The sequence below is a fragment of the Indicator indicator genome, chromosome 19 (assembly GCF_027791375.1).
Source record: "Indicator indicator isolate 239-I01 chromosome 19, UM_Iind_1.1, whole genome shotgun sequence".
Taxonomy (NCBI): domain Eukaryota; kingdom Metazoa; phylum Chordata; class Aves; order Piciformes; family Indicatoridae; genus Indicator; species Indicator indicator.
Genome location: NC_072028.1, coordinates 20,263,056 through 20,279,077, shown reverse-complemented (window position 1 = coordinate 20,279,077; position 16,022 = coordinate 20,263,056). Strand labels below are relative to the sequence as shown.

At 51.0% G+C, this 16,022-nt stretch overlaps 1 protein-coding gene across 1 annotated transcript in view; it reads right to left on the bottom strand.

Moving 5' to 3' along the window:
* GLG1 (golgi glycoprotein 1) overlaps positions 1-13,643 on the bottom strand; it is a 123,078-nt gene extending 109,435 nt beyond the window's left edge. The window contains exon 1 of the mRNA XM_054389496.1: positions 13,338-13,643. Within this exon, the coding sequence (XP_054245471.1) occupies positions 13,338-13,643 (306 nt within the window). The remainder of the gene's footprint in view (positions 1-13,337) is intronic.
* Between the last annotated feature and the right edge of the window lie 2,379 nt (positions 13,644-16,022).

The window sequence follows — 16,022 nt, the reverse complement described above, 5'->3', positions numbered from 1 at the left end:
ACACAGCTGAAGAGCTGCAGTCTCATGAAGAATTCATGTTGGAGAACAGTGACAACTGCAGGCTGCAGTGATTTGACTTGGAAGAGGGTTGTTTGTCTGATTTTATGACATATGTAGATAGGCTACACAGACACATACACCTCCCCCCCCCAAAAAAAAAAAAAAAAAACAATCAATTTGATAATGAAAGAGCTCACTGTGAGCTTCTTCCAGATCTCATTTCAACTCAGTGTAACAGGAGTTGACTCAGCTTAAATCAAGCCTGGGCTGTTACAGAAAGGCTACAAAGCCAAGCAGGGTTGGGGTGGTTGCCTTTTTCCTCCCTCCCTCCCCCTTCTTGTCAAAACTTTTTGTAGGGCAATTACTTCAACACTTCAAAGAGTGCATGCTCTGCTGAGTCTGCTTTGCAATTCACTTGGTGGAAATTATTTTAGCCTGCACTAACAAAAAGACTCTAGAAAAGAAAGTCTCAATTAGCAAACTGTTGAGCATGATGATGGCTTTGGTGAGCCTGCTGTGAAGCTCCAAAAGATCTGGACAGGAAACTGGCCACCAGATTAAGCCAGGCATTATCTTTTTTAAACAAAAGACAACACATTTGCCTGAACGATTTCACACAGCAGGGCTGGAATCACAGAATGGTTTGGGTTGGGAGGGACCTTAAAGATTATCCAGTTTCAACCCTCCCCCTGCGATGGGCAGGGACACCTTCCACTAGGATAAACTTACTCAAGGCCTCATAGCCTGGCCTTGAACACTTTGAGGCTTGGAGTGTGCACAGCTTCTCTGGGCAACCTGTTGCAGTGTTTCACACCCTCACAAGGAAGAACTCCCTCCTAATGTCTTAAATCCAGCTTCTTCCTCTTTGGAATAGCAATTTATTATCAGCCTGCCCTGTTACATTAAGTACTTGATTGCCTCAATGTAACCAGCTGCCTTCTGCAGAGGACACTCAAAACTCCTCAGAAGCAAGCAAGGAAACTACACCAAGTTTTTCACAGAAGAGCTCACAGCTCTACAACTAGATGAAAAAAACATCAACAACAACAGCAAAAAAAAAAGAATAAAATCATGGAATAGTTTAGGCTGGAAGGGACCTTAAAGACCATCCAGTTCCAACCCTCTGCCCATGACAACCTCATGAGGTTCAACAAGACCAAATGCAAGGTCCTGCAGCTGGGGCAGGGCAATCCCAGGCACTGCTATAGGCTGGGCAGGGACTGGCTGGAGAGCAGCCCTGAAGGAAAGGCCTTGGGGGTGCTGGGGGAGGAGAAGCTCAACAGGAGCCAGCAGTCAGCACTTGCAGCCCAGAGAGCCAAGCAGAGCCTGGGCTGCAGCAGCAGAAGTGTGGCCAGCAGGGCCAGGGAGGGGATTCTGCCCCTCTGCTCCACTCTGCTCAGACCACACCTGGAGCTCTGGGTCCAGTTCTGGAGCCTCTGTTCCAGGAAGGCTCTGGAGGGGCTGGAAGGTGTCCAGAGAAGGGCCAGGAGGAAGAGCAGAGGGCTGGAGCTGCTCTGCTCTGAGGACAGCCTGAGAGAGTTGGGGTTGTGCAGGCTGGAGAGGAGAAGGCTCCCAGGAGACCTTCTGGTGGCCTTGCAGGACCTGAAGGGGGCTCCAAGAAAGCTGGGGAGGGACTTTGAAGGGTGTCAGGGACTGATAGGACTGGGGGGGATGGATCCACGCTGGAGGAGGAGAGATTATGGGTGGTGAGAGCCTGGCAGAGGTTGCCCAGGGAGGTGGTGGAAGCCTCATCCCTGGAGGTTTTTGCAGCCAGGCTGGAGGTGGCTGTGAGCAACCTGCTGTGGTGTGAGATGTCCCTGCCCATGACAGGAGGGTTGGAACTAGATGAGCCTTGAGGTCCCTTCCAACCCTAACAATTGTATGATTCTATGGGCAGGGACACCTCCCACCAGCCCAGGTTTCTCAAGGCCTCATCCAACCTGGCCTTGAACAGCTCCAGGGAGGGGACAGGCACAAACATTCCCTACACTAACAGCCCCTCTCTGGCAGCAGCTCTCCTGCATTATTTCAAGCAAAGATGTGAACAGTAACAAATGCAGCAGCAAATCAGCATTCCTGCCCTGCATGATTAATGTTCATTTGGCCCTGTGCTGCTACCAGGTGTGTACCACGAGGGGTAGGTACCATCTGAGGGTCAAGAGGCTCCACAGAGAGGCCTGAGGCCAGCTCTGTTAGATTCAACAAGGCTAAGTGTCAGGACCTGCACTTAGGTCACAGCAACCCCATGAACCCTCCAAGCTTGGAGCAGAGGGGCTGGAAACTGCCTGGCAGGAAAGGACCTCGGGGTGCTGGTTGACAGCCAGGTGAACATGAGCCAGCAGTGTGCTCAGGTGGCCAAGAAGGCCACCAGCACCCTGGTCTGGATCAGCAATAGCATGACCAGCAGGAATAGGGCAGGGATTGCCTCCATGTGCTGGGCACTGGTGGGGCTGCAACTCAAATACTGGGTTCAGTTTTAGGCCACTCACTCCAAGAAGGACATTGAGGGGTTGGGAGTGGATCCAAAGAAGGGCAACAAAGCTGGAGAAGGGTCTGGAGAACAGGGCTGGGGAGGAGCAGTTGAGGGAACTGGGGGTGTTCAGTATGTAGAAAAGGAGGCTGAGGGGAGGAGACCTCATTGCTCGCTACAGCTCCCTTAAAGGAGGCTGCAGTCAGGTGGGGTTGGTCTCTTCTCCCAAGGAACAAACAGAATGAGAGGAAATGGCCTCTCAAGTTGCATCAGAAGAGGTTTAGGTTGGACTGAGGAGCAACTCTGTCTTGGAGTTGACAGCAGCATGCCAGGAGACAACTTTTATGCATGCCACTGCTGCTCACTATGGCTTTTCATCTCCTCTCCTGATCTGAGGAGGCTGCAATGGTGCTACAGGCTGGCAGCTGTGGAAGGGAAGATCTCTGCTCCTCGCCTAACCCCATGCTATGGATACTGATAAACTGAAGATTCAGGAGAAGAACATAGCCTATGAGGACACAAAACGATCAGCCAACAGTGCTGAAAATTTTTAATACCATAGCAACCAGTTCCACCGACCTTAAACCCAAATTAGGAGATCAAACAACTATTTTGAGGCAAGATTTCAAATAAAAGGGCAATACCCAGACCTCTCCTTCATCCAATTGTTTGGATGAGGAAGAATAACCAGAGAGCTTTTGCAAAAGTGCACATTTTCCAAAGCCCAAAGCAAGCAGAGTGTACCAAGGCAGTGGTGCTCACATCCAGGAGCACCCCAGGCATTCTCTCTATGCTAGCAAACAAACACAGCACCTAACTTGCCTCCAATAATCTCTCCTCAGATCATTCCCTTCTACCTGCCACAACCCAAAGCAGCCCCAAAGCTGGAGAGATCTCCTGATATGAAGGAGGAGATGGTGGCAGTAGGGAAAACAAAATCTAGCTGTACCTGTCTCTGCTGTCACAGCTGATCCAGTCTTTGCTTGGCAATATCTCCAGCTTTTTGGCTCAAGAAATCATCTCCCCATAGCCAGAGCTCTGCAGAGCCCAGCTTTCTCAGCTCATCCTGAGCCAAGCTCAGACAGTGCAGCCTGCATCACATTTGACTTCTCTCCATGTATTTCAGATTCATAGAATGGTTTGGGCTGGAAGGGACCTTGAAGATCAGTCAGTTCCAACCCCCCTGCCATGGGCAGGGACACCTCCCACCAGCACAGGTTGCTGAAGGCCTCATCCAGCCTGGCCTTGAACACTTCCAGGTAGAGGGCAGGCAAAACTTCCCTGGGCAACGTCCCCACCCTCACCGGCAAGAATTTCCTCCTCATCTCCAGTCTCAATCTCCTCTCTTCCAGCTCAAAGCCACTGCCCCTCATCCTGTCACCACAAATCCTTGTCAAAAGTCCCTCCCAGCTCTCCTGTAGCCCCGTCAAAGCACTGGAAGGCTGCTTTAAGATCTCCCTGGAGCCTTCTTTTCTCCAGGCTGAACAGCCCCAACTCTCGCAGCCTGCCTCCATAGGGGAGGTAAAGGTGGTAGCCAAGAAATGGCCAAGAATGCCAACAGCATTTCCATTCCTTTCTCTTCAGTATTCCAAGCTGCAGCTGACCAGCTCATTGGAGGAAGCAGACTTGGAAGATAATCCCTTTTATTAAGCCAAAGATCCCAGGCCAAACTGATGCATAACCAGCTACTGCAAGGATCAGCCTGCCAAGAACAGCACTAAACTAAAAAAAAAAAAAAAAACCAAAAAAACAAAAAAAAAAAAACCAACAAAAACCCCAAACAAACAACCCAACACCACAGCAAAAACCCAAACCCACTCCCACAATAAACCACAAACCCAAGCTCCTCAGGTTAGCAGAAGTGTTGAGATTAAGGATCTGAAGAAGCGAGGAGCTCTGTTCACAAGGCAGCAAGCCCAGGACCTAGCAGGGGAGAGCATGGTATCCTCTAGTCAGCTCACACAGGGCTTTAGCAGGATGAAATGGGTGCTTTTAACTACTGCTGCCTCCTGACAGCCAGCCAAAGGCTGATGCCAAAGTAAGTAACCTAAACACAAATCAGACTTTAAGTGTATTTAGAATTCGACTGGAAGACTTAACTTACAAAAGCCAGGAGGAAATTGGGCTTACACTATCTGAACACAAGGAAAAACAAGAGCTGCTGAACAAGAATGAAGCTAATCTTGGCTAAGAAGCCAAGCCTCAAGAGAAAAAGCTTCAGAGTGTTCCAGCCTTGCTTCCATCATTTTCTTTTGTGCTTATGTTTTGGGGTTTTTTAACTTTAATCTTCTCAATCCCTTCTCTCCTAGGTCCAGCCACTCCCTTCCACTGACCTGGGGAGATCCATCTTCTATTTTATGAATTTTACAAGCAGGAGGGACCAGTCTTGACCATTTCAATTGATCTGCAGCTGCCACAAACCACTGTAGATTACACATTAGACCCAGTTTGAGACAGGATGGTGTCTGGAAATTAGCAATACAGTTGCACAAGCTGCATTTCATACCCAGTCTAGCATGCAAGTTACAGCCTAATAACTAATCTATTCAAAGTGCAACATATTTTTACTTTCAATTAGTTCAACTACAGGTATGAGTCCTCCTTTGTTTTCCTCCTTAAGGATGGAGAAATTTTTCACCTCCTGTGTCATGTACAGGTGACTTGAATCACTACCAGGTCAATATCCCTTAGATTAAATAGAAGGAAAAAAAAAGGGGGGGGGAGGGGAGAGGGTAAGCAAAGCCCTTGGCAAGGCTTAAGGTACATTTTCTGGGTTTCTGATCATTGCCTTTATAAAAATAATCCCTTTGGTGTTGGTATCTGAACCAGATGATAATGCTGTAGGCACTGTAAGAGCATCAGCAGAATACTAACTGCCTACTCCTTTGCAATAGTAATGATTAGAGAGCCAGACCAGCCTCCAGCCCACAACTCCCTACCACCACGAGAAACAAGCAGTTCCCACTCAAAACAGCTCAGGGAGAAGGGCTGGAGGCTTTGTGGGACAAACCCAAACTGAAAGCACTGAAGGTCAGCTCAGTGAACACTGCTTTCACTATTTGCAATCTCCTAAACACTAGCCCACTCCTGTGCTCTGGTTCATCCACAGCCCACCCCTGTGCTCTGGCTAATTCACAGCCCCCAGTTACTTCCAGCTCTGGACAGGTGAAGTTATTTGCTGTCACAGCCCAGACATCTTCACAAAAGGTCTTTCAAACAGCAGCCTCCACTTGTGCACCAGAGAGCTGTGAGAGATGGAAGTAACACGAGTAGGTGCTCCGAGACGAGAGAATGCCACATGTGGAGGCAAAAGCAAAACCTTCATCCTTCAAACCATTAAACTGCAGAGATGAAAGGGGCAGGGGAAATCAAATAAAGGAAGCTACCATGACAGACCAGACTTATCCAACCAAAATGCTTTCATATTTCCAATCCCCTCACCAGGAAAGCAGAAAATCTTGAGGAAAAACACAGAGGCTGAGCACACACAACTTCCACAACTCCAGCATGCCCAAAGCAGATTAAGATTCCAAGCATGTGTTACAGATTCATAGACACACAGCTTGCATTGGGTTGGGAGGGACCTTCAAAGGGCATCTTGTCCAACCCTCCTGCAGGCAGCAGAGACATCCCCAACTGGAGCAGGCTGTCCAGGGACACATCAAGGCTGATCTGGAATGTTTCCAGGGATGAGGCCTCCAACCCCTTCCTGGGCAACCTGTTCCAGTGTCTCACCACCCTCATTGCTTTGGATGCAGCTCAGGCTGCCATTGGCCTTCTGTGCTGCTGCAAGTGCCCACTGCTGGCTCCTGTCCAGCTTCTCACCCACCAGCACCCCCAAGTCCTTTTCTGCAGCACTGCCCTCAGTCTCATCACCCACCAGCCTGGGTTGGTACCAAGGGTAGCCCTGACCTCTGCTTTCTCTTCTCCAGCTGTGATTTCCCATCTTAGGTAATTTCCCTGGCACTACTTCATCAGACCACTTAAGGTGCTCAGGTAGAGAGCAAGGAATAAAACATTTATACAGAAGAAGCATGCCAGCTCCCAACCCATCAAATGCTCCATGCTTCCTAGTCTGTAAGTCACAGCAAACAGATTTTCCAGCCTTTTACATTGCCTATGCATCTGAAACAACAAGAAAAATACTACTCTTAAAATACACAGCCTTAAAATTACCTCCTCTTGTTCTTACCCCAATCCTCAAGGTTTCGAGAGCCTCGTTCTTCTCAGGAAGCATTCAGGCTCTATTATCCTGGCCCTGCCATAAAGGTGCTACCCAAGAAACTGAACCTTTCAGGGTGACGAAAGTAGCAGGAGACACCCAAACGTTGATCTTTAACCCCAACTTAATCACAACCCTTTGATCTCAGAACTATTGCTTAGCCTCTAACGCAGTGTTCCAGAGAAGGATAGAATGCTTTCAGTATTACATCATCTTGACAAGCAAAGGAAGCCAAACAATTATGACATTGTTAATTCACTGATTAATCAGGCCTAAGGTATGTTTTAACATTAAAGTGATGCTGAAGCCAGAACACAGAGCCACAGATTATTTTCAACCCCTGCTAATGGTTCCTACCTGAAACTCAGTTACGCTCCACATGCAAATCAGCGTTAATCATGCAAGGATTTTTACCTAGTAAATACATTAATATTTCATAGGTTTATTTAGACTATAACCACCATGGAAATTAGTTTAATAAGCAGCTCATAAAATAGTGCTTAAAGGCAGCAGCCTGTGTTGAGTGAAATTCAACACGTAGGAGGTTCAATGAGGCTAAGTGCCAGGTCCTGTGCTTGGGTCACAACAACCCCGGCAGCACTCCAGGCCTGGGGAACAGTGGCTGGAAACTGCCCAGTGGGAAAGGACCTGGAGGTGCTGGTTGACAGCTGGCTGAAGATGAGCCAGCAGCGTGCTCAGGTGGCAAGAAGGCCACCAGCATCCTGGTCTGGATCAGTAATAGCGTGGCCAGCAGGGCAGGGATGACCGCTCTGCACTGGGCACTGGTGAGGTCACACATCAAATACTGGGTTCAGTTTTGGGCCCCTCACTGCAAGAAGGACATTGAGGGGCTGGAGAGTGTCTAGAGAAGGGTCATGAAGCAGTTCCAGGTGAAGGGTCTGGAGAACAGGTCTGGTGAGGAGCAGCTGAAGGTACTGGGGTTGTTTAGTCTGGAGAAAAGATGGCTATGGGGAGACCTCATTGCTGTCTACAATGCCCCAAAAGGAGATTGGAGGGAGGTGGGGGTTGGTCTCTTCTCCCTGCTAACAAGCAACAGGATAAGAGGAAACAGCCTCAAGCTGTGCCAAGGCAGTGGTGGAGTCCCCATCCCTGGAAAGATGTGCAGATGTGGGGATGAGGTTTAGCACCAGACTTGGTAGTGTTGAGTGACTGGCTGAACTCAATCATTTTAAAAGGTCTTTTCCAGTCTGAACAATTCACAGAATCACAGAATGTTAGGGGCTGGAAGGGACCTCGAAGGATCCAACCCCCCTGCCAGAGCAGGAGCACCTAGAGCAGGTCACACAGGAACACATCCAGGTGGGTCTTGACTATCTCCAGAGGGAGACTCCACAACCCCCCTGGGCAGCCTGCTCCAGTGTTCTGTCACCCTCACAAGGAAAAAAATTTCCTCATGTTTCCATGGAACTACCTACACCTCCACTTCCATCATTGCCCCCTGTGCTGTCAGTGGGCATCACTGAGCAGAGCCTGGTTCCATCCTCCTGGCACTCACCCTGCACATGGTCTATGAAATGCACACTCAGAAACAGGTCAGCAATCAGAACGGCTTCAGGGGGAAAAAATCCAAACCACCACCACATTTTAAAACACATTTTTGAAGAAGTATCCACCAACCCCACTCTTTTCATATCAAAGTTATTCAGGTAACAATTAAAACACTTTAAAATGTGACTTAAAGCAGGAACACATCCAAAGACTTTTACCTAGGAGGGAACGAATTCATCTCCAAGATGCATCCAAAGACACTTTTGATTCCATTTTCTGATTACAGCCTAGCTCTGACCAAAAGCTCCTCCAATGAAGGAGCATCCTTCCCGTTCTTTTCCTCCAGATTTTCCCTTGATTTCTATCTTTCAAGCAGCTGAATAACCTGAAAAGCAGAAGGATTCTTCTGCACCTGCAGAAGTAGACTCAGCACAATACCAGTTAAGGATTTCATCACCTTAGCAGAAAAAGCAGAGGTAAAGTGTCTGAAACCTGTTTGGAAGGGTTGAGGTTTTGAAGAGAATTCCAAAAATAAGCAGTGATTAAGTATCTGTGTGGAGAATACCTCAAACTGATACTCTGCAAGTAACAGCTCAAACCCAAACTTCCAAATGTATGAGTTTGGAGGTTGGTTTCTCCAGGGTTTGTTTTTGGGTTTGTTTTTTTGTTTTTTTGTTTTTTTTGTGCTTTCTCTTGTTTCAAACTAGTTTTTTGCTTAATTTATCCTGGACTTGGCCACCAGAGACTCAACAGTCCTTCAGATTCAGCAGAACTATAAAATCATTTAGGCTGGAAGGTATCTTTAAGATCATCAAGCTAAACAATTCAGCACTGCCAGGTCACCACTAAAGCATGGCCCTCAGCACCACATCTACAAAGCTTCAAGCTCTCCAGGGATGGGGATTCCACCACTGCCCTGGGCAGCCTGTTCAAGGCTCTGACAACACTTTGGGGGAAGAAATTGTTCCATGTGCAACCCAAACCTCCTCTGGTGCAACCTGAGGCAATTTCCTCTCATTCTTGTTGCTTGTTCCTTAGGAGAAGAGACCAACCCCCACCTGGTTCCAACCTCCTTTCAGGGAGCTGTAGAGAGCAATGAGGTCTCCTCTCAGCCTCCTCATCTCCAGGCTGAACACCCCCAGCTCCCTCAGCTCCTCCCCAGCCCTGTTCTCCAGACCCTTCCCCAGCTTTGTTGCCCTTCTATAGACATGCTCCAGCATGATTGGGGTTAAAATCCTTCACGAAAGTTGAGGCACTGAGGTTAAACACACACAGAGACTTCAAAGGTGCTTGTAGGTGTTTATGACCATAAGAGTGATCACAGAATCATAGAATTTTTTGGTTTGGAAAAGACATGCAAGATCATCCAGGTCAACCAGTAATCCAACACCACCACGACCATCAAACCATGGCCCTAAGTGCCATGGCCACACCTCCAGGCATGGGGACTCCACCACCTCCCTGGGCAGCCTGTGCCAATCCCTCACCACTCTTGCACCAAAGACATTTTTTCTCATCTCCAACCTAACCCTCCCCTGGCACAATTTCAGGCCATTTCCTCTCCTTCTATCACCCAAGACTAGGGAGAAGAGACCAACCCCAACCTAACTGCAGCCTCCTTGCAGGGAGCTGCAGAGAGCAATGAGGTCTCCCCTCAGCCTCCTCTTCTCCAGGCTAAACACCCCCAGTTCCCTCAGCTGCTCCTCACCAGCCCTGCTCTCCAGACTCTTCACCAGCTTTGTTGCCCTGCTTTGGACCTGCTCCAGCACCCCAATGTCCTTCCTGGAACGAGGGTAACTACCCAGCAGAAAAAAAAAGAAGGGAGGACTTAAAACTCACCCATGGGAACAAATCAGCAGCTAGTGAAACAACACGATCACATTCACACAGTCTAACAAAACAAGCACATCCTCTCCTTCCTCTCTGGTTTATGGACTCAAAAGAAAGATTTCCCATAGTTGTTTCCTCTTGTTATTCCAACTTTGAGTGTCCCAGCTTTTCTGTAGCACACCAAGAAGAAAAACCAACAGGTGGTTTGAACAGCAACGCTCTCAGTTTCAAAGTTTCTCTGCTTCTGATGAGAATCATAGAATGGTTTGGGTTGGAGGAGACCTCCAGAGGTCATCTGCAGGCAGCAGGGACATTCTTCACCAGATCAGGTCGCTGAGAGCTTTTTTGTGCCTGACCTTTAATATTTCCAGGGACAGGGCCTCAACTACTTGGGCAACTTGTTGCAGTGTTCAGCCAACTTTATGGTGCACAACTTCCTCCTAGCATCCAATCTAAACCTGCTCTGCTCTCATTTCAAACCATTGCCCTTTGGAAGGCCTTTGGAAACAGTCCCTCTGCAGCCTTCTCATAGCCTTCAGGTACTGGAAGGCTCCTCTAAGGTCTCCCTGGAGCCTTCTCTTCTCCAGGCTGAACATCCCCAGCTCCCTCAGCCTGTCCTCGTAGCAGAAGTGTGCCAACCCCCTGATGAGTTCATGGCCCTCTCCAGACCTGCTCCATCAGGTCCACATCCTTCCTGTGTTGAGGGCTCTGGAGCTGGGTGCTCTGTAAGACCACCTTCAACACCTAGAGTAAAAAGGCTGCCCCTGCATGAAATTCCATCTAGAAATCTTATCTGCTACTTGGAGTGAAGCTATGTCCAAACATTGTCCTCACTGATGCTGTCACACACACACACAGAGCAACTCCCCCAAGGCTTTCATTTGCTATAGCTTGATGTTGTTTTAATGGCCTCAGATGGCTTAGATTAGCTCCCCACCCATTTTAAAATGTGATCCTCATGTTTCTGGTATTGTCCAAACAAGCTGTCAGATACCCTAGGGTTAGATTTAACAGTTGCATCATCACTAACAGCCAATGACTAGAGAAGAGCAGATTTAGATTGACTGTTAGGAACAAGTTCTGCATCAGGAGGATGCTGGAACACTGCAACAGGTTGCCCAGGCAGTTGGTTGGGGCCCCTTCCCTGGAGATATTCAAGGTCAGGCTCAACGAGGCTCTGGGCAACCTGATCTGTGGAAGATGTCCCTGCTGACTGCAGGGGGGTTGGACTGGATGCCCTTTGGAGGTCTCTTCCAACCCAAACCATTCTATGATAGTGTGCCACTTACTACCTCTGCTGTCACCTCCGATGCAAAGGAACCATCTGAGACAACAGCTGTCCCTGTATTGCCAACCATGCCACCCAGTGTTCACAATTCAGGGCTTTTACTCAGAGGCTAAACACCAAGAGTTTAACAGCAGGGCTACAGTTACTTTAATTCATTTCTCAGAGCACCAGCAGCAGCACCCCAGGAAGTCCATTTTACGTCAGGATCCAACCCACCACATCTGTGGTAGGGCAGGAGAACTGTTGAGTCTAAGACCAGCTGACAGTGCTCCTTACAGGCTGGCAGGCAAATAAGGACAAGGCTGCAGACAGGCACCTTGGGAGAGAAAACTGAATCCCAAACAACCTGGAGATGTCCTATCGATGGGCTGGGATGTCACTCCAGGTAAAGATTCACCTTCAGCAGTAGCTATCAGACAGTGGGACAGCTAGACAAGAGCAGCAGCCAGCAAGCTACTGACAAGCAGGGCATGCTTGGGGGGGGAGGGGGGGGGGGGAAAGGAAAACCACAAACAAGACTTAACATTCAAGGGAGAGTGGAGCTCTCATGAGATGTGCAGGACCAACGTCACAGCCTCTACTTGCTGACAATCAAGGGTGATGCAAGGCATCCCTTCATCTCCTGCTTATCCCTGTGCCCCAGCCCTCTGCTCCCTGCTCCCCCTCTGTGTTTAATGTCAAAACTATTCCAGCAGAAAGCTGATCAACCAGTGGATAAAAACCTCCACCACGCTAAAATGGCAGAAAACCAATAAGCACTGGAACTGAAGAAAGCACAGGGAGGGGCCACCCAACTGGGAAGAAAGGAACAACCAGAGCTTGCCAGCCACCGCCTGAAAGTGCGGCTCTGAGATCCTCTGGAGCTCGAGAGGGGCTCCAAAACCTCCCAGACAGGTGAAAGAAACAAGCAAGAGACAAGTTATTCACAAAGCAAACATCAAAGCATTTTGTCACTGTCACAGACGCTGCATCAGGACTCGTTTAAAACATCTGCCGTGAGTGTCTTACTAAATTACCTACCCAAAATTAAAACATGAAGTTAGATAAGAATCTTAAATTCTTCGAGGCTTTTAGGGCAGGAGGAGATAATTGCTTCAAGACTCCCTTTGATAAGGGTAACCACCAAGTCACTGCCATCTGCTCTCACCACAATAATAACCATTAAAACCGACCCAGCCTGACATTCCTGTACAGAAAACAGCAGAGAGGCCGAGGGCTAAACAGCCCTCAGCCCTAAAACAGCTCAAAGACACTTCCCCCCGGAGGCTTCTTCAAACCGAGCAAGAACCACCAAGGAATGAATGAAAAGATACGGCTAGAAAAGACTCTGAGGTGGCAACAGCGTTTTTTCTCGAGCTTGACTCAAACCACTCATGACAGAGGTTTGGCAACAACACAGGTTACCCAGCCAACCTTCCTGCGTAAACGAAGCCAGGTCTGAAGATTGTATATCCAGTTTTACACCAGCAGAAGCAAGCACTGGAAAGCAGCTGCCTCTGCAGCCGAGCTCTATGCGAAGGTGGGGATCTGAACCTGAACAAAAGCCCTCCTCGGGTCACTGCTGCTACCAGCCAGGAAAGATTTCCTCAGCGCTACGCGGGCTGCTCTCCACAGACCTCTGAAAGCAGAATAACCCTATAAGGCACCCAAAACAAAGCCACCCCACCGAGTGCTCTCCCCTCCCAGGAGGCCGCTGGCAGGGCGGCAGCGCAGAGCCCGGAGGTGTGAATAGAGGAGAGCGGCTCCCCTCACCCGCCCTCCCCGCCACCCCCGCAGGCAAGCTCCCCGAGCCGGCCCGGCCCCCTCATACCCAGCTCCACAGCGCGGGAAGCGCCGGCCTGCACGGAAAGACCGCTTTTTGAAGCCAAAAATCGTGACCCAAATAAGACAGGGCAGCCCGGGCGGCGCTCGCCCGGCGGAGGAGCGGCGGCGGGGCCGAGCGGGCGGCGCGAAGCCCCGCTCTTTGTTCGCTACCGCGGGTAGGCCCAGCCCGACCCAGCGAGGTGCCCGGCCCGTACCTCACGGACGTCCTGCAGGCACTCGAGGACGGCAAGGTTGTTGGCCCAGCTGTGCTTGGAGCAAAGCCGCACCACGTCCTCCCGGCACACCGCCTCCTCCGACAGCTTCCACCCGCTGCCCGAGCCGCCACCACCGACACGGGGAGGTCGCGGGGCCGCCACGCCCAGCGCCACCGACTGCCCCTGTAAGGCCGCGGCGGGGCCGGCGCCAGGAGAGCCACCCGCCGCCGGTCGAGCCGCCAGCGCCAGGAGCAAGAGGAACGCCGGGCCCGGGCAGCGGCTCCGGACACGTCCGCACGGCGCCATCTTGGATCCGCCACCTCCGGCGCGAGCGCCCGCCCCCCCAGCGGCACGCATGGCGTATGCAAATCGACGCGCCGTGACGTCACGCACCGCCCCCCGGGCGCCACGCCTCGGTGGGCATGGGGCGGGGGCTGCTCTGGCCCCGCCCCGCGGCGCCCCCTCCGCCGCCTCCCCGCCGCCTCCCCACAGCCTCTGCGCCTGAGGCCTCGGCGCCATCACGGCCCCTGGCCGCCATTACAGCCCCCAGCGCCCACATCCGCCCCCCGCTGCCATCACAGCCTCACGCCGGCCCCCTCGGCCCCACAGGATGCTGCTTGTCCAAGTGCAGAGCCAGTGGTGGTGGCGGCAAGGGGCGCGGGAGCTGTACACCAGGGAACGTTCAAGCTTTGGGGAGGCAGCCCAGGCCCACGGAGTTCTCTCTCTCAAATCTCTCCGTTCCCACTCGTGAAATGGAGCTTGTCCTCCTTGGAGGGCCAGTGGGACAGCTGTTAAAAGCCTGAAAAGCATTTGGCTGCCCTAGTGATAGGATCATAAAATTGTTTTGGTTGGAAAAGATCTTTTAAAGATCATCCAGTCCCACCCTTCCCCCAGCTCACCACCAAACCATGGCCCTCAGCACCACATCTACACCGCGTGGAAACCCCTGCAGGGGTGGGGATTCCACCACTGCCCTGGGCAGCCTAGACCAGGCCTTGACAGCTCTATAGGGGAGGACATTGCTCCTCCTGTCCAACCTAAACCTCCTCTGCTGCAGCTTGAGGCCGTTTCCTCTTGTCCTGTCCCTTGGGAGAAGCGACCAACCCCCACCTGGCTCCAACCTCCTTTCAGGAGAGCAGTGAGGTCTCCCCTCAGCCTCCTTTCCTCCAGGCTGAACAACCCCAGTTCCCTCAGCTGCTCCTCACCAGACTTGTGCTCTAGACCCTTTACCAGCTTCATTGCCCTTCTCTGGACCTGCTCCAGCTCCTCACTGTCCTGCTTGGAGTGAGGATCCCAAAACTGAACCCAGCCTCACCAGCTCAGCAACAAGAGCTTCTTGGGTGCCCTCTCAGCAGCAGGAACTCACTAGGCTACCTGACAGCACTCATCTGGGATGGGTTTGTCCCAGACATCTTAGCTTTGCTTCCAACAGACAGTTTCTCTGTCTGTTTGACTTCAGGAGCAGTTTTCCCAGCACAAGCCAGCACTGGTCCAAAGCCAGAATCTTTTGCCTGGTTGCCAGGGGCATTCCATGGGTCTGCCCCTAGCTTGGTGAAGCAGGGCTACTCTCTTTGTGCCCCAGGACAAGCTAAGCCCTTCTTTTTGGGATGCCACCAACTGTCTTACTCACACCACAAACTACCAGGGCATCGTGAGCAAGCTGGAGCCCACCACTGTCACCAACCTGTGGCCACCTCATCCAGGTGGAATAAACAGCAGGAGAAGGAGGTGGTTCAGTCAGCAAAGTCCCTGAGCTCTGTAGTTTGAGCATCATGCTAGGACACTGCCCTTGGGAAGGTGGCTTTGTGCTGGCACCCAGGGGCCATGCAGCTGGGAATGCTCAAAAACCAAAGCCAGCAAAATTCAGCCTGCACTTGGCAGCCCCTTTGGCTTAGTGCAAGCTGCTTGAAGAGCTGGCCCAGGCCAGAGCTGGCTGCACTCCTCCATCCCTCGCAGGACAAGGACCCAGCAGAGATGGCTTATGGCTCCTTTCTCCTTCTCACACCCTTGGGAGCTCTCTGGAGACTCCTTTTTTGATGAATAGCCCACATCCTTCTGCTCAAGAGAAACCTCCTCCCAACCTTGGGTTTTACCATTGCCATTAAATCAGCACATTCATGCAGCAAGTCAAGCAAGGAAGAAGCAGTTCTGTGGCAGGCAGTGATGTCCCTGCCTGTGCAACAACCCCAGCACCTCACAGCAGCTGCACCCTCTCAGTGCAGGCTGGCTGGAAGTTCCCTTTTTGCCACATTTTAAGCATTTTAGCAGCAAGGCTCTCTCAGATGCTGGGTGCTGCGTGAAGTGCTTGCAGCCATCTGCTTCTGTAGTGGGCAGCAATAAAGCACAGTTATAGAGCCCCTGGCTTTGCAGAGTGAGGCTGAGGTGAGCTGAGCTGTCTCTTACTCCTTCCCTGCAGCATCCTTTGGGGAGAGGAAAAGCTTTTCCTCAGTCCATGCAGTTTTTAACTGGAAGCAGGCTGCTTGCTCTCATGTGGCTATGGGCACAGCTCTGAGTCTTGGCTCAGTCTCCACACAGCACACCAAGGCCTTCTCTTCTCCCTCACCCACTGACTGGCTTAGCTGCCTCCCACCAACCTAACAGGTGCCCCAAAACTTCAGCCCTTCCCAGCTGATCATCTCTCCACCAACAAATGCTTCTGAGGAAGCTAAGGACACTGTGCCTCAA